The sequence below is a fragment of the Prionailurus viverrinus genome, chromosome X, assembly GCF_022837055.1.
Source record: "Prionailurus viverrinus isolate Anna chromosome X, UM_Priviv_1.0, whole genome shotgun sequence".
In the NCBI taxonomy this organism is placed as follows: Eukaryota; Metazoa; Chordata; class Mammalia; order Carnivora; family Felidae; genus Prionailurus; species Prionailurus viverrinus.
Window position 1 is genome coordinate 28454206 of NC_062579.1, and position 19615 is coordinate 28473820.

The 19615-nt window shown below is 36.8% G+C and overlaps 1 protein-coding gene across 1 annotated transcript in view; it reads left to right on the top strand.

Moving 5' to 3' along the window:
* The window catches only part of CFAP47 (cilia and flagella associated protein 47), a 566656-nt gene that overhangs the window by 224196 nt on the left and 322845 nt on the right, over positions 1-19615 (top strand). Inside the window, exons 33-37 of the mRNA XM_047844880.1 lie at positions 2867-3059; positions 3462-3467; positions 8214-8308; positions 8885-9001; positions 15733-15867. Of these exons, the coding sequence (XP_047700836.1) occupies positions 2867-3059; positions 3462-3467; positions 8214-8308; positions 8885-9001; positions 15733-15867 (546 nt within the window). The remainder of the gene's footprint in view (positions 1-2866; positions 3060-3461; positions 3468-8213; positions 8309-8884; positions 9002-15732; positions 15868-19615) is intronic.

The window sequence follows — 19615 nt, forward strand, 5'->3', positions numbered from 1 at the left end:
TTATTTACTTTTGAGAGACAGAGAGAGACAGAGGATAAGTGGAGGAGGGGCAGAGAGAGAAAGAGACATAGAATCCGAAGCAGGCTCCAGGCTCTGAGCTGTCAGCACAGAGCCTGATGCAGGGCTCGAACTCACGGACTGTGAGATCATGACCTGAGCCGAAGTCGGGTGCTTAACCAACTGAGCCACCCAGCCGCCCCAGGGCCTTATCTTTAAATCAGAAACAGGTGCATCTCAGTTTTCCTGGAATCCCTGGCATCGATCTCTGTGGATGATATATGCAGTGCCTAGGAGCCGAGGTCAGATTGCTGCTGTGCCTTCCACCACCAGCAAACTGCCTTGTAGCTTGTCTCCTCTTTGAGCTTTCTCTCTACCTCCTGTCTTAACTGAAGCTTGTGTCTTCACCCCCAGATCACTTCCAGGTGGGCCTCCTTAGTAGGGGCTGTGGATGAACAAGCTTGAATGCTTCTTTTAAAATTTTCTTTTCTGGAGCACCTGGGTGGCTCGGTTGGTCAAGCATCTGACCTCACCTCAAGTCAGGGTCTCATGGTTCATGAGTTCAAGCCCTGCAGCTGGTTCTCTGCTGTCAGCACAGAGCTTGCTTTGAATGCTCTGCCCCCTTCTCTCTCTGCCCCTCTTGTGCTCACATGCGCTCTCTCTCTCTCTCTCCCCCTCTCTCTCTCTCTCAAGAAAAACAATTAAAATTTTTTTCTTTCTCTATTCCTTTTTAAAAATTTATTATTGTTTTTCTAGTTCTTAGTCTATGGAATTAAATTATATTCTCTTTACAACAAATTTGTGATCTTGATAGTATTTAGACCTAAGTGACTGCAAGAAATTTTGTTAGGGTGAAAAACATTTGTGGTATGTTTGAGCAATGTGTATTCTTCCATTTAAACAGTATGACCAAGGGAAAGGTAAGCTTCTAAAAATTAAACTTTATCTGACTTTTGCAAATTCCTAAATTAATTGTGCCTTTTTGGGATACATTTTTAGTTAAGGTTTACTAGAATAATTTATACACAGTTTAGAACATTCTGTGAAATTGTAGCAGACTAATGAAATTAAAATTTCACCTCATGTCATCTACATGCTGTTCAGTTTTTTCATGGGGAAGTACATCACATTTTTTCATTGCTATTCCATTTATTCATTATGAAACCAATCATTACTTTAAAAAAATGTTTATTTATTTTATTTAATTGTTTGGAGATGGAGAGTGAATTGGAGAGGGGCAGAGAAAGAGGGAGAGAGAGAATCCAGAGCAGGCTCTGTGCTGTCAGTGCAGAACCCAACACAGGGCTCGATCTCACGAGTTGTGAGATCATGACCTGAGCAGAAACCAAGAGTCAGTCGCTTAACCAACTGAGCCACCCAGGTGCCCTTAATCATTACTTTTAAAATATTATTGTCTTTAAACATGGTTGAATAATATAAGAGCATTTCCTGGTAGAATAACAGCTTGAATTTTAGGCCACACAGAAACACTGACAAATGCAGGTGTAATATTACCTTGTTCTTGGAAACTTTGGAAAAGGAATTAACTTTGGTAACATTTTTTTTAAGTTTATTTATTTATTTTCAGAGAGAGGAAGAGAGCTTGAGCAGATGGGGGGCAGAGAGAGAGAGAGAGTCCCATGCAGGTTCCATGCTATAAGTGCAGAGCCTGATGCAGGGCTCAAACTCACAAACCATGAGATCATGAACTGATCTGAAATCTAGAGTTGGACACCTAATGGACTGATCCACCCAGATGCCTCATGTAGCATGTTTTAAATTGTTTTTCTACCTTTTACACTTTACCTTCTTAAATATTTTGAAATTCAGTCATTTTGGATTAAATATCTTTCTTTTTTTTTTTAATTTTTTTTCAACGTTTTTATTTATTTTTGGGACAGAGAGAGACAGAGCATGAACAAGGGAGGGGCAGAGAGAGAGGGAGACACAGAATCAGAAACAGGCTCCAGGCTCCGAGCCATCAGCCCAGAGCCTGATGCGGGGCTCGAACTCACGGACCATGAGATCGTGACCTGGCTGAAGTCGGACGCTTAACCGACTGCGCCACTCAGGCGCCCCCTAAATATCTTTCTAAATGCACTTTAACTAGAGATTGCATTGCTTCGTTGTCATGTCCCTATTTCCAAGCACGGTAAGTGGCTTTGTGTCGTGCACTCAGTACATAAGAATTGAATGAAGGAATGGATATACACCTTCTTACCTTTAAACTAGAATGCAGTTTGTGTTTGAAACATTTGTATTGTCTCAGTATCTAGTACAGAGGTTACCACAGGATTCTATATGGGCAATTTCTCCTCTACCTGGTGCTCAGACACTTAGATTATTTTTTGCCTTTTAATAGTTTGTCTTTAATCTCTTGTCATCTGACTATTCTCTCTTGCTTTTCATTACTGTTATCAATGTGCCTGCTTACAGTAGTTCTTTTCCTATTACTTGTTATTTCTTGTGGCCTGGGAAATTAGATATCCCACTTACAACATTTTTCTATAAAATAATAGGCTTGGACTTAAAATGCACAAACAGGTTTTTATAAATTAAGGGAGAGACAGTTACCTTGCAGACTTTGAGACTTCACAGATTGTAGCTCAGGATATTTACATATGCATTGTGCTTGCTGGCCCGCCTCCATGAGGATTTCAAACAAAGGTGAAATTTGGACAGGCGAGTTGTTATCCCATTGCTGTGACTTGCATCTTTATTGTAGGGCTTTTCTGATGCCTTCTTTTACTCTTGAATGGATGTAATCAACCAGAAAATACTGATGCCTTCCTTTATTTACTCTTCAAATATTAATTTTTAATTTTGCCATTCAGGTCTAGTAAAAGTTCTGTCTTTTTCCCAATTTCAGGTTCTGGTACTATCCCGGGTTGTACCACACTGCAGCAGTAATCTGCCCCCCATTCATGTGCAAAATTCACCAAAGGTCAATCCTTGTTTTGTATCCAGCAACATATATTCGAGTTCTGAAAGGATTCTGCTTAATTGGATGAACACAAATTATGAGAATGCCCGACATATTATATGGAAGAACTGTCCCAATGGTGAGCAATTTTTTTCTTTAAATAAATTATTACTAATTGTAGTATAACAACATAGAACTGGACTCAGAATCCATGGATTCGAGACCTGACTCTTTTCTGTAAAAAGGATTTCTTCATACCTTCAAGTTCAGTTTCCTTACATGTGAAATGGAAATAATAAAAGATGCTTCTTTAATTTATTTTGAAGAAGAAATAATAAAAATTTCATAGAGATGTTCTACAACTGAAGGATAGCCTTAACATCATTGCTGGCATTTTCAGCTCTATAAATTTAGGTGACACTGATCAAATCTTTTATGTACTTAGTTAATATCAAGTGGAATTTGATTAGAAAATGTCTTCCATGTCACTGTGGCAGTCATGTTGGAAATCACTAAGTGCAATAATGCTTCATGAATCTAGGGGGAGGTTGGTCATATTAGGTCCAAGTACTAAGACTAGTTAATAGGTGTTCATACAGAGACCTGCTCCACTGTTTGGGTGGCCACTCCCTGGTTCTGTCCTTATGGAGTGAGGCTCTATAAGCTTGCATCATAAGAGACTTCATGTTTTTTTTTTTTTTCCTTTCAAAGTTCCAATTTGCTAGTATAGTGTATTTTTTTCCTTTATCATAAGCCTCAGTTGTAGTGACATGGAAGACAGAGTGCATGTTGGTTGTTTCTATGGCTAAAATTCAGCTCCCCCCTTCCAAGTACAAACAAACCTATTGTGTTCAGGATGGGTTGTGTTTTAATCATTAAATTTATTTTTTATGCTGAACTCTCAGAGTTTAAGCTTTAGAAGCAAGAAGATTTAAGAGTGTGATTTAAAATGAGGCTTTGCATTACAGTTGCTCTTGAAGGCATTACTTTAGCAAACATAGTGACATCAAGATTAAAATAGATATAGTGATACACTGGTATTAGGCAACAGTAAACATAGAATATTTTAGTACCTTCTAATTGACATGCTGATAATATCAAAACATTACTGGATCATAGGGTAGTCCGGTTTTTAACTTTTTGAGGGACCTCCATGTTGTTTTCCACAGTGGCCGCCCCAGTTTGCGTTCCCACCAATAGTGCACGAGGGTTCTTTTTTTTCCACACGATCGCCAACACCTACTGTTTCTTGTGTTGTGTGATTTTAGCCATTCTAACAGGTGTAAGGTGATACCTCATTGTAATTTTGATTGTATTTCCCTCATGGTAAGTGATGATGAACATCTTTTCATGTGTCTTTTGGCCATCTGTATGTCTTCTTTTGAGAAATATCTATTATGTCTTCTGCCCATTTTTAATTGAATTAGTTTTTGGGTGTTGAGTTGTATATGTTCTTTATATATTTTAGATACTAATCCTTTCCAATTATCATTTGCACATATTTTCTCCCATTCTGTAGGCTGCCTTTTAGTTTTGTTTATTCTTTCCTTTGCTGCGCAGAAAGTTTTTTATTTTGATGCAGTCCCAAGTTTGTTTTTGCTTTTGTTTCCCTTGCCTCAGGAGACATACCTAGGAAAAAGTTGCTACGGCCAATGTCAAAGAGGTTACTGCCTGTGTTCTCTTTGAGGGTTTTTATGGTTTCAGGTCTCACATTAAAGTCTTTCATCCATTTTGAATTTATTTTTGTGTATGGTATAAGAAAGTAGTCCAGTTTCTTTCTTTTCCATGTTGCTGTCCAGTTTTCCCAGCACCATTTGTTGAAGAAACTATCCTTTTCTCATTAGATGTTCTTTGCTGCTTGGTCAAAGATTACTTGACCAAACAGTTGTAGGTTTATTTCTGGATTTCCTATTTTGTTCTTTTGATATATGTATCTTTTGTGTGTGTGTGTGCTCGTACCATACTGTTTTGATCACTACTGCTTTGTAATATAACTTGAAGTCCGGAATTGTGATGCCTCTAGATGTGCTATTCTTTTTCAAGGTTGCTTTGGCTATTTGGGGTCTTTTGTGGTTCCATACAAATTTTAGGATTGTTTTTTCTAGTGCTGTGATCAATGCTGTTGGTATGTTCATTAGGATTGATTTGAATGTGTAGATTACTTTGGATAGTATAGACATCTTAATAATATTTTTACTTCCAATCCTTGAGCATGGAATGTCTTTCAATTTCCTAATGTCATCTTCAATATCTTTCATCACTATTTTATAGTATAGGCCTTTCACCTCTTTGGATAGACTTCTTCATAGGTATCTTACTGGTTTTTGTGTACTTGTAAATAAGGCTGATTCCTTAATTTCTCTTTCTGCTGCTTCATTATTGGTGTATAGAAATGCAACATATTTATGTAGATTGATTTTATGTCCTGCAACTTAACTGAATTCATTTATCAATTCTAGCTGTTTTTTTTCATGGAGTCTTTTGGGTTTTCTATATATAGTATCATGTCATCTGCAAATAGTGAAAGTTTAACATCTTCCTTACTGATTTGGATGCTTTTTATTTGTTTTTGTTGTCTGATTGCTGTGGCTAGGACTTACAGTACTATGGGATAGAAGTAGTTAGAGTGGGGCTCCTGGGTGGCTCATTCGGTTAAGCATCCAACTCTTCATTTCATCTCAGGTCCTGAGCTCATGGTTCTTGAAATTAGCCCTGTGTCAGGCTCTGTGCTGACAGTGTGGAGCCTGCTTGGGATTCTCTCTCCTTCTCTCTCTGCCCCTCCCCTACATGTGTGCTCCCCTCAAAAATAAATAAATAAACATTTTTTTTAAAAAGAGAAGTAGTGAGAGTGGATATAGCTGTCTTGTTCTCATCCATAGAGGAAAAGTTCTCAGTGTTTCCCTTTTAAGGATCATGTTAGCAGTGCATTTTTCAAAGATGGCCTCTATTAGGTTGAGGTATGTTTCCTCTAAACCTGTTTTGTTAAGGGTTTTATCATGAATGGATATTGTTCTTTGTCAAATGCTTTTTCTGCATTTATTGAAATGATCATACGGTTCTTATCCTTTATCTTATTGATGTGATGTATCATATTGATTTGCAAATATTGAGCTACTCTTGTAACCTATGTAACACAATGATGTGTTCATTGATATAAGTAGGGTACTAAAGTCCCTTACTATTATTGTATTATTTTTTTAAATTTTTTTTTTAACGTTTATTTATTTTTGAGACAGAGAGAGACAGAGCATGAATGGGGGAGGGGCAGAGAGAGAGGGAGACACAGAATCGGAAGCAGGCTCCAGGCTCTGAGCCATCAGCCCAGAGCCCGACGCGGGGCTCGAACTCACGGACCGCGAGATCGTGACCCGGGTGAAGTCGGACGCTTAACCGACTGAGCCACCCAGGCGCCCCACTATTATTGTATTATTGATCCATTCCTTTATGTTTATTATTAAACTGTTTTATGTATTTGGGTGCTTTTGTGTTGGGTGTATAAATATTTACAATTGTTTTATTTTTTTATTGCTTCCCTTATTCTTATATAGTATCCTTATTTGTCTCTTGTTACATTCTTTGTTTTAATGTCTAGTTTGTCCAGTAACTTTTGGAAACTTTTTAGAAAAAAGGCAATGTCTCATTCAACATAGCAAAACTTTCTGATGTTTATGTCACCCTTTTTTCCTCCCTAATATAGGACAATCTTTAAGATATTTACCACATATCTAGATATTTTCACTTTGGTTTTAGTTTCAGTGTAGCAGTCATCTCTATAACTGACCCATTCCTTTTATTACCCCTCCATCTTCTATTAACTTTTATAGATAAATTCTGGTTTCTTTAAGCCATAAATCTCCAACCCTTTCCACATACTACCAAATCTGGATTAATTTCTTCAACAGTTAGGGAAACTGGCACCTAAACTTTAGAGTTATAGGAAACCTCATGCCTTCTGAGTCGCCTTCCCCATGTTGATGATCATTGATCAAACATTTGAATGCTAGGGTACTCAAGAGAATGACTAATGTTAAAATACTGGAATGTTCTTCCATTGCTGCATGGTAATATATTCTTCAGAGTTCTTCAATTAGAAATAAAGGGACCAGGGGCGCCTGGGTGGCGCAGTCGGTTAAGTGTCCGACTTCAGCCAGGTCACGATCTCGCGGTCCGTGAGTTCGAGCCCCGCGTCGGGCTCTGGGCTGATGGCTCAGAGCCTGGAGCCTGTTTCCGATTCTGTGTCTCCCTCTCTCTCTGCCCCTCCCCCGTTCATGCTCTGTCTCTCTCTGTCCCAAAAATAAATAAACGTTGAAAAAAAATTTAAAAAAAAAAAAAAAAAAAAAAAAAAAAGAAATAAAGGGACCAGGGGTGCCTGAGTGGCACAGTCAGTTGAGCATCTAACTCTTGATTTCAGCTCAAGTTATGATCCCAGCGTCATGGGATTGAGCCCCACGTTGGCCTCCATGCTGAGTGTGGAGCCTGCTTAAGATTCTATCTCTCTGTCTCTCTTCCTCTGCCCCTCTCCCCTGCTAGCTCTCTCTCCATATCTAAAAAATAAAAAACAACAAAATAAAAATGAAGAAACCAGTTTTCAGTTGCTTATAAAACCCTACAGATATATTTCATGTATTAAGCTTCTGAGTTTTATATTTTGCCTTTATTTGCAAAATAGTATTTTTTTCTTTTTTAAGCAAAGGCAATTTTTCTTACTGTTGCTCAAATTTTAATAAGATAGCACTTATGCTTTTTTCCCCCACTTTTCCCATTTTTCTTTTTTTCATCAGTCCATTTTCCTTTTGAAGGAATAGAAAATTCCAGATTATTTCCCTCTTCTTTTGTGTGTCACTTTGGAAGAAAATCTCTCAAGGACTGTGATTCCTTGAAAACCAGAGAAATAAAGCCAGGCACATGTTCTCTTTTCCTTTATGTTTGAACTGTCCACTAAATATCTCCATAGTGTGAATGATTTTGAAAGCATTTTTTTTCTGTAATGTCTGTCAATTTTATTTTTTTTTTATTTTTTTATTTTTTTTTTTAATTTTTTTTTTCAACGTTTATTTATTTTTGGGACAGAGAGAGACAGAGCATGAACGGGAGAGGGGCAGAGAGAGAGGGAGACACAGAATCGGAAACAGGCTCCAGGCTCTGAGCCATCAGCCCAGAGCCAGTCAATTTTAAATATATTCTGCATTATACAGTGATAAGATCAGAATACATTTAGACAGTACCATAAGTTATCTTTCTAGAAAAGCAAAACTAATGTTATATTTACTCTCTGTCTTTTTTGTGACAGGAGTTATTCCCTCTGAGAGATGGATAGTAAATTTTGACCAGGACCTTTTAGATGGCCTTGTTTTTGCAACACAATTGGGAGCCTATTGTCCATTTTTGGTAAGAGTCATTTTTATGCAGAATGGTATTTATTATTTGAAAGAACTTAGTAATTAAAATTCAAACTTTGTCTGTAAGCTGATTCTTTTAAATGTTTTTTAAACATTTAAAAAGTCACACCTGAATATGAATGGCTAGCATTCTATTTTTGTTTATTCTGTTATTTTGATTGTGATAATCTAATTTCAGATGTTAATATTTAAATGATTCTTTGCTAGGGGCCTAGGTGGCTAAGTCATTTAAGCATCCGACTTCAGCTCAAGTCATGATAACACAGTCCATGGGTTAAAGCCCTAGCATCAGGCTCTGGGCTGATAGCTCAGAGCCTGGAGTCTGTTTCAGATTCTGTCTCTGTCTCTGTCTCTGTCTCTCTGTCTCTCTCCCTCTCCCTCTCCCTCTCCCTCTCCCTCTCCCTCTCCTCCTCCCCCACTTGTACTCTGTCTCTCTCTCTCAAAAATCTTAAAAATCTTTTAAAAAATAAAAAAAAATAAGTGATTCTTTGCTAAACTAAAGAGAACAGTTAAAAAGCAGTAATTTTTATTCTATTACTAAAGATTTGATTGTTGTCTTTTCAAGATTGAGTCACATCTTATAAATATGTATACACAACCAAAAAGTTCTGAACAGTATCTGCACAACTGCCTGATCATTGTGAATGTACTTCGTGAAATTGGCTTTGACATTGACATACAGGTGGGTGCCTTTATATCACACATTCCGTAAGTCTAGTTTCTTCTTTTCATATTATTTTCTAGTCTTATTACGTATGATTAGAAAATAAAAATTGTATATTTTTAGTTTATAAAATGTGATTTTTGTAGGTGTACAATGTGATGATTTAATATACAATGTGAAATGATTACCACAATTGAGTTAATTAACACATCTATCCCCTCACATACTTACCATTTTGTGTGTATGTGTGTGTGGTGAGAACACTTAAGATCCAACATCTCCCCATTTCCCCCATCTCCCTCTGGTGGCAACCACCATTCTACTCTCAGGTTCCATGGATTTGACTTTTTTGGATTCCACATACAATTGAAATAAAAAAAAAAATACTTGCCTTACAGTGTCTGGCTTATTTTACTGAGCATAATGTCCTCCCATTTCATCCATGTTGTCACAAATGACAGGATTTCTTTTTTATGACTATTCCATTGTGTGTATATATCACATTTTCTTTATGTATTCATCCATCGACAGACAGGTTGTTCCAGATCTTTGATATTATGATTAATGCTGCAATTGAACATGGGTGTGCAAATATCTCTGAGATGCTGATTTCATTTCCTTTAGATATATACCCAGAAATAAGGTTGCTGGACCATATGGTAGGTCTGTTTTTAATTTTTTAGAGGACCCCCATACGGTTTTCCATAATGGCTATATAACAAGGCACATTTCCATCAACAGTGTGCAAAGATTCCCCTTTTTCCACATCCTTGCCACTGCTTCACCTCTCTTTATATATATATATATATTTTTTTTTAATATATGAAATTTATTGTCAAATTGGTTTCCATACAACACCCAGTGCTCATCCCAAAAGATGCCCTCTTCAATGCCCATCACCTACCCTACCCTCCCTCCCACCCCCCATCAACCCTCAGTTTGTTCTCAGTTTTGAAGAGTCTCTTATGCTTTGGCTCTCTCCCACTCTAACCTCTTTTTTTTTTTTTTCCTTCCCCTCCCCATGGGTTTCTGTTAAGTTTCTCAAGATCCACATAAGAGTGAAAATATATGGTATCTGTCTTTCTCTGTATGGCTTATTTCACTTAGCATCACACTCTCCAGTTCCATCCACGTTGCTACAAAGGGCCAGATTTCATTCTTTCTCATTGCCACGTAGTACTCCATTGTGTATATAAACCACAATTTCTTTATCCATTCATCAGTTGATGGACATTTAGGCTCTTTCCATCATTTGGCTATTGTTGAGAGTGCTGCTATAAACATTGGGGTACAAGTGCCCCTATGCATCAGTACTCCTGTATCCCTTGGGTAAATTCCTAGCAGTGCTACTGCTGGGCCATAGGGTAGATCTATTTTTAATTTTTTGAGGAACCTCCACACTGTTTTCCAGAGTGGCTGCACCAGTTTGCATTCCCACCAACAGTGCAAGAGGGTTCCCGTTTCTCCACATCCTCTCCAGCATCTATAGTCTCCTGATTTGTTCATTTTGGCCACTCTGACTGGCCAAAGGTGGTGATATCTGAGTGTGGTTTTGATTTGTATTTCCCTGATGACACCTCTCCTCTTTTTTGATAATAGTTATTTTAACAGGTGTGATGTAATATCTCCTTGTGGTTTTGATTTATATTTCCCTCATGGTTAGTGATGTTGAACACCTTTTCATGTACCTATTGGCCATTTATATGTTTTCTTTGGGAAAGTGTTAGTTGACTCCCTGTTCTCATATTTTGTAAGATCTTGCTGAAATGTGGAATTTGAAATATGACTTCACAAAAATCTACTGGATATTTTGAAATCTATATAATTAATGTATATCCAGCTGTGTGTGATAAGAAGGTAGCTCTAAAGATAGCTCCAGTTTTCTTAAACCCTAAGACTGAACTTGAGTGATTTAGTAATACTACTTAAGCTCTAAGAATTAAAGGAGAAAAGTTGTTTGAATATAGATGCATTATCATTTATTAATTTAGCTAAAAAAACTTTCACTTTGGTTTTAAAATAAATATTCATGTAGAGATCGCAGTGGCAATATATATTACTACTTTTGGATCTCCAAGTTCTAATTCCATCTGGCTTTTTACATCAAGTTCTCATTATCAGTAATCAAAACCATTATATGCTTACTATTTTTAAGCTCTTTGTTAGAGTGATAAAATAGTATAATAAATGATTTTTTACTTTGAATATACAAAGTCATTGGATAATCTAGATATATACATATTAAATGATAAATAACATTCTACTCATGTAATTGTCATAAAATGAAAAAAATAAAGTGTAGAATTCAGATAAGGAAGAGATCAGTATGATCTAGATTGATCCATCAAAGACTATGTGGAGAAGGCAGTGCTTATTTGGGTTCTTGAAGGGTCGATTGGATCTGGATTGGTAGTGGTAAGAGAGGAAGGAGTTTACTCAGAGGAAACAACATAAACAGAATGTCGAATGGAATATTTGACATACATTAAGGAAATTCTGTGAATAGATTCCTTAGTTGAATTTTGGGATTAGAAAAAATCAATATAGGTATATATTGGGATACTCGATGTCAGCATAAAAAGTCAGAAGTTTACGATGGGGTATTATGGGCATAAAGATATTTGCTTTCATAAGTATGGTCGGAATGGACTTGATGGGAGAGGGACTGGAGATAGGGAACACAGACCAATCAAAATATAATTTCATTTAGTCAAGGTGGAAAGTGTTTTCTTTACTCATGACATTTAAATGGAAACTTAAAATAATAAGCTGATATAGGAGACATTTGAGATTTGCTAGTTCTTGTTAACAGTCACAAAAGATGGGCACAGAAGAAAGACCATTACAAGTAACTCTTGAGTTTTCCGTTCCATGATGCAAGAGAGATTGATGATGCCAGTGCCCACATATGGCTTGGTATAAAGTTGTTCCTTATACCTGCTGGAGAAATAACATTTCATAATGGCTTGCTTTTCCTTGTACTAAAGTCACTTGCATGTTAAACTCACTTTGTTTCAGGTCTGACATTTACATTCTTTTATATTGGTGTAGCTGTAAAGAGAAACTGTATTGTAGCATTTGACCAGAGATTTCTTTTATAAGAGAGCTTTAAAGATAAATCGCAATGAAAGACTTTGGTTTCAGAGAACAAAAATACTACAATTTCTGTCAATTAAACAAATTGAATATTCTCCACAAAAGACACTGGATAGACCCTGCAAAGGGTACAGATATGATTAAACCACAGTTATGCCTTCAAAGCTGTATTAATAGTGACAAGTATATGAGAAAGAGCTGATGCAAAACAGATAGTGAATGCACAATACACATGGAAGAGATGTGATATGGGAATCAAAAGGGACAGGAATCATTCTGGTACAGGAACCAAGAAGAGTTGCATGGGGCATTTGATGTTTAAGGTGGCCCTTGAAAATTTGGTATGGGTGCACAAGAAACTGAAAATATTTTTGTTTTTGAAAATATAGTTCATCATACACTGTAGTTCTCTCCTTTGTTTTTTTATTTCCTCAGGTATGTTGTCTCAAAAATTTTATTTTATTGTATAGCCAAAACATATTTTAAAATGTGAGTATCTAATACATAAAAACGTAGAGAAGGTGTCTAAAATTTGATGAATGGCGAAATTGACAGCTAACTGATAAATTACCAAGTTTTTACCAACCAGTTCCTATTCCTTAACTTTTTATCAGCCTGAATTTGCCAACCACATTAAATAGCAATATTTAAAAATATGAAATTAACTTAACCATAGTGAATGAATGCTGATGCTTAGCACTGGTTCACATTTAAGACAAATGAAATTCAACACTGGACATATTTATTACTGTTTAAGTTTCTTATTTATTGTGTTCTTTGCAAGTGTGGAATCAGCTGGCTATGTTTCTGTGGCTGTGTTGTGTCCTGTTATGGAATCCTGCTAGCTAGAATGTAACAATTATTTACATATTCTCCCTTTTATGACATGCTTTATATTTAAAGCAAAAATATGGTGTGAATTGTTTGGACTCAGTACAGAATGTAATTTTAGTCCCTTATGTAGAGAAATGGATCTAAAAAATAAATACGATAGTTAACAGAAGTTGTAGTATACCTAATTCACTGAGTAGTGATGGGAGCTAATGTTGAATAGATATTCTAACCTTTCTCTTAAAAATTTTGTTTGATTTTATCAACTTGGATGCTTATAGCATTAAATAACAGAATTAATGAGTGAAAGTGCTTTAAAAATAAAAAAACTGAACATTTTACATTAGATAAAGTCAGGCATTAGGAGATTATAAGGATAGTTTCTCAGTAAAGCTATTAGAGATTCATTTTTGCTCAGCCCTTCTCAGCCTGCTGGCTTTGTTTTAGGCATGTGCACTAATAACCACAAATTTCTACTGAAATTCTCCTGTTAATCAAGATCATGGCACTGTATCGTAGCGGGACTTGAATTAGGTTTACCAGATTTCTCCTCCAGCATTTTTCTCTATTATAACCTTTTTTGTTTAATTCTTCATCTTTTATGAAGCTAGTTGGAAAATACTATCATTGGGGGGAGGGGGGAAATGAACCAATACAGTTAAAATTATTCTAGGTTAGCCCTGTATAGAGAAAGTAATGATTATATCTTTGAAAGATACTTCACCTAAAAATCTTGTTTTAAACAAACCTAACTTATTTAACATTTGGATTTTCAAGCCTGTGATTGGCTAAGGTGTAATTGCTTTAGATTATGTTCATTGGAATTTATTATAAGGAAAGTAAGGATGTTCTTTTCTCTGTTTTTTTTTTCAGTCTAATATCTTAATGATGAAACATATTTTTTCCATTAAGATAAATGTATTTTTTTAATTACCAAATTATTACATTTTCAGCCCATTATATATTTTTCAAAGATAATTTTGGGGAATAATTCTGTATTGCTACCTATATATTTGATTCTGTAATCACTAAAAAAAAAGTGTTCAAAAGGCTTTTATTGACCTGAGACTTGAGCCTGGAGTGTTCTGCCACTAATCTTCCCCTTTCCCCAACAAACACATTTCCCATCACTCTAGACAGCCCTCTTTGAATCACACTCATAGGCTGGCCCATTCCAAAGGGCCCAGCAGCACCATATTTTTCACTTTGTGGGAATTAAATTCTGTATTTAGTTTTTTAGTTTGTTTCTATCTCAAATAATTTTCCTTCATCTGTTGACCAATGTTGTCTTTCATGAAGAAATGTGAGACCATAGAATACGGATGAGAAACTTTGGAGTCTTGGTGTATTTTTCAGTTTTCCTCAAATCAGGGTCACCAACAGCTTTCTACCCTGCAGAAGTAGGTCACCTCCCTTAGTTTTTACTAATATCCCCTCCCCAGGAACTTTTATTGGTTAGTCTTACTGATTATTGACAAAGCAAGAAAGAACACTCTTCTCTTCTTCCAAAGAGGGAAAAGAACGTATTTGGGGATATGGACTAGGAGGTGATCATAGGAGCTGTCTTTATTCACTGGTAACCGCTGCTGAACTTCAGAGTCAAGTGCATTAGTCCCCCATAACAGCATTAGGTCTCCTTGATTCCCACACTAGTTGCATTTCCAAGCCAGGACTGGATCATTTTCATTTACTAACTTGAACGCATGCGATTAAATCATAGTGTGTCTTCATTTTATGAAAGTGTAGAGGGCTCCCTGTACATTGCCAATTGATTCTTTATCTGTGGTGTTTTATGTGTTTGAATTTTTGCCTTAGACCATTCTCAATACTTTTTTGTTATGAATAATTCTTTCCTACCACCTTCACATTGTCCAAGGACATTGTAGGTACTACATGATCTGATACGAAGAATCCTTCCTCCTACTTCTGACTCTCCTTTTTTGTATTCAGTGTACATTCAGGCTGTGTTGATTGCCCCTGCTATTATTCCTTTGCAATTCTGGGTTTTATCTCAAATCTGTTCTAACAACCATCACTAATTTATCTTGGTTATCAATATAATTACATTTTCTGACTTATTACAATTTGTATGTTCTGGGAAAAGTATTTTCCAACCCGCTGCCGCGCCGCATCTGCCTGAATTGTTGCTCCTGTGTTATTCCTTGTTGAGAAATCCAGGCCCTTACCCGGGCTTCCACACCCTGCACAGTGTGGCCATGCTACTTGTCCCTCCTTAGACCTTACACATGATTTAAATTACACTTCTTTAACAAACAAACCCCCTACTTCCCTAGACACCTGCACTGTAGTTCTTTGCCTTACTGATGGAATATATCATTTTCTGCACCCCAAACATAACCTTTATAAACTCCAAGCATTCTTCAGGGCCATCTCATGGGCTACCTACTCCCTTAAACTTTTTGCTTGAAACTCTTGCCTTCTTTTACCTCAGTAGTTGGTCTACTTCCCAGTTTTCTTTTACTGCTATATATGGTACTTTAAATCAGGGATGGTGTCTTAGTCACATTAGTAGTTCTAGTGCATGATATTTTTATGACCTCTGACTAGCTTTTGTGGACGCTTTGAGGCTGTGAGGTCATTGTTATACTTAGAACACATCTAATTCATCTCTTAACACCTAGGTCAAGCTCTTCTGATTCACAGCAATAATCTGTTTACTGTGTTTACAATTCAGTGTCATTGTCAACTAGTAACATTTTAAAATGTTTTAAAGTAATATAATAATTGATATAGTGCTTTAGCTCTTTTTCTATATTTTATCTGTATATCCTCTAATTTATATTTCACTTCTTTGAAACTAGGCCACTGACATCTGTGATCCTAACCCAATCCTGATGCTCATGCTTTGTGTCTACATGTATGAAAGGCTCCCTACATATCTCCCCAAGAAGGTGGTGCCCTTTTATTGTACTCTACATGACACTGTGCTAAGACAGGTAAGGATATATTTGGGGCCAAAATATGTGGAGTTAAACACTTCCCAGGGGTTTTAGTAATTTCTTTTGCAACCCAAAATTAACACAAGTATCGATATAATGTGATAAGCCTTAGCTAATGTTGCTCCTCTTAAGCCAAAGGTATAGCAGAGTGAAAGGGACAATTTTTGCTTAATAGTAATCACCACCTGCAATGAAATGATAACTCTAATTCATTTGGTGAATGGGGTTTGCGGAGATGGAAAATGAAAGGTACTTTGAAGGGCAAATTTTCTCAGGATACGTGGGACACATTTCATGTACAAGGGGACTGACACCATAAGTGAAAATTTGTGTTCTGAATGTACTTAGCGTTCCTTAAGGGAGTTTATAGACCCAGATGGATTTTGTTCAAATGAGGATATAGAGAGGAAAATACTAAAGTGCTCCTGACAAGGGCCACCTAATTCCCACTGAAGGATGTTATGTGTGTGGGAGCTGCTAAATGTTTAACAGTGAATTTTTTACTTTGCATAAAAAAGTCAAAAATGAAATCTGAAGTCCTGTGATAATAACAAACCTATGTAAATATGTACATATTTATCAAGTGTTCTCTTTGAGAAATACCTTGTCAAGTATCATTGACCTTTGTTTTTCAAGCTGTTTGTTTCATATTTACACTTGTGAAATATCCTCTAGGATACAATTTTTTTTAAGTTTTATTTATTTATTTTGAGGGTGGAGGGGCAGAGAGAGAGAGAAAGAGAGAGAATTCCAAGTGGGCTCCACACTGTCAGCTCAGAACCCAACGCAGGTCTCGAACTCACAAACCATGACATCTTGACCTGAGCCGAAATCAAGACTTGGACACTCAAATGACCAAGCCACGTGGGCACCCCTAGGATACAATTTTAAATAGCTTATATTTATATAAGATTGTCCCTTCTACTGGTGTTCATAAAATCTTCAACCAGATTTATAGGTCTCTTCTTATTCCTTTCTGAGGACACTATGCACTGATAAAGTCTTATTCTGTACAAAAATTACTTTACCTCTTTGGTCAGATCATGTTTATTCCTTTTTTTTCAGGCTGTTTTATGTCTTTCTCTTCATATTTAGTTGGGAGGGTGTAATTTTATATTTTTGATACAAAACTTGTCTGTATTTGGTCGTCAGAAGATATGTCTTGGTGATTTTGGGTTTGTAAGTGCAACCTCTGAAAAAACTAGGTAGCCTCTGTGATGGTACGAGTGATAGTTGGCAAGGACTCATAAAAATCTGGAAACACTCAGGTTCTTGTCTCAAAGTGTAAAGGGCTCAGTTTGGGTTAAGGAAAGCCCCTTCTGATTTTTTGTTACTAAACAATGAGATAAAATTCCTTTTCACAATTTTTTTTTTTCTTTTTTGGTCAGGAGAAGACATACAACTCTTTAGAGCATTTTTTCAACACTATTTACTCTGATAATTCCTTCACTGCAATGACTTTCAAAACCTAGAGCTGTAATTATATTGGAGAGGTCTTTTGACTTCAAAATAAAATTTCTAAAGAGTTAGAAATGTTTTGATTAAGCCTGAAGAAGCTAGGAGGAGTCTGAATTAGATTAAGCAGTGATTTATTACTGTTAGGTATTATTACCAGTTCTCTAATTCTGTCCATGTGTTTTTCAATTCTTTATGCCTTCTATGTGCCACTATTTTTAAAAACTAGTTTACGTAACTAGGTAACGTTTAAACATAAATTTGAATTATGTTAAAAATCAAATTAATGCATATTAAGATAGAAACATTTCTTTCCACCTTTAGCTCTTTACTAGAAATAATGTTCATATCTTAAGATTATAGATTAAACTGGGGTCCCTGGGTAGCTCAGTCATTTAAGCATTGGACCTCAGCTGAGTCATGATCTCACCATTTGTGGGTTCGAGCACCACATCAGGCTCTGTGCTGACAGCTCAGAGCCTGGAGCCCCTCCCCTGCTCATACTCTGTCTCCCCCTCTCAAAAATAAACATTAAAAAAAGACTACAAATGAAATTATGCAAATATAACTTATTTTTCACATATGTAGAGTATGTCTTGAAGATAACAAAAATTAAATATAAATGCAAAAAAACTGTCAGTTACAGCAAGCTTTAATTTTAAATTTCATTTAAGAAAATCACTGATTTGAGCGGTGCCTGGGTGGCTCAGTCGGTTAAGCATCTGACTTCAGCTCACGTCATGATCTCACAGTTCACAAGTTTGAGCCTGGCGTTGGGCTCTGTGCTGACAGCTCAGATCCTGGAGCCTATTTCAGATTCTGTGTCTCCTTCTCTCTCCTCCTCCGCTCATTCTCTCTCTCTCTCTCTCTCTCTCTCTCTCTCTCTCTCAAAAATGAATAAACATTAAAAAAAATTAAAAAAGGAAGAAAATCACTGATTTGGAAATTGCTGAGAATGTTTGACATAGTTTACCCCATTGCATCAACTCCAAAGTAAAGAATAATCTCAAGAAATTACTACTATAATTGAAAATCTATTTCTCTAACTTTATGTCACTAATAGAAACATAGAATCCTGGAACCAGTAAAAAATACAGGGATCAGTGAAAAGAAAATGTAGAGTGCAGTGATTTTCTGAGACATTTTTTAATCCATTTGAACTTTTTTCCAACCTTTTTGAAACAAAATTTACACAGAAGCACAGCAGTTGAAGGTAAGTATTAATTAGTGAAACATAAGCTTTTCTTTCAACATTTATTTATTTTTGGGACAGAGAGAGACAGAGCATGAACGGGGGAGGGGCAGAGAGAGAGGGAGACACAGAATCGGAAACAGGCTCCAGGCTCTGAGCCATCAGCCCAGAGCCTGACGCGGGGCTCGAACTCCCGGACCACGAGATCGTGACCTGGCTGAAGTCGGACGCTTAACCGACTGCGCCACCCAGGCGCCCCAAAACATAAGCTTTTCTTACAAAAAGTGAAAAACAGGAATTGAGGCTCCCAAGCTTTCTTTCCTTCCCTTGAACAACTTTCCCTTATCCCCATTTACCATTTAACCACCCCTGCATGGAATCCTAGGTGGGGTGATATCACCTGACTGACAAGAGGTGATATCTGAGTGTGGTTTTGATTTGTATTTCCCTGATGAGGAGCGATGTTGAGCATCTTTTCATGTGCCTGTTGGCTATCCGGATGTCTTCTTTAGAGAAGTGTCTATTCATGTTTTCTGCCCATTTCTTCACTGGGTTTTTTGTTTTTCGGGTGTGGAGTTTGGTGAGCTCTTTATAGATCTTGGATACTAGCCCTTTGTCCGATATGTGATTTGCAAATATCTTTTCCCATTCCTGCGGTTGCCTTTTAGTTTTGTTGGTTGTTTCCTTTGCTGTACAGAAGCTTTTTATCTTCATAAGGTCCAAGTAGTTCATTTTTTCTTTTAATTCCCTTGCCTTTGGGGATGTGTCAAGTAAGACATTGCTACGGCTGAGGTCAGAGAGGTCTTTTCCTGCTTTCTCCTCTAGGGTTTTGATGGTTTCCTGTCTCACATTCAGGTCCTTTATCCATTTTGAGTTTGTTTTTGTGAATGGTGTGAGAAAGTGGTCTAGTTTCAATCTTCTGCATGTTGCTGCCCAGTTCTCCCAGCACCATTTGTTAAAGAGACTGTCTTTTTTCCATTGGATATTCTTTCCTGCTTTGTCAAAGATAAGTTGGCCATACGTTTGTGGGTCTACTTCTGGGGTTTCTATTCTATTCCATTGGTCTGTGTGTCTATTTTTTTGCTAATACCATGCTGT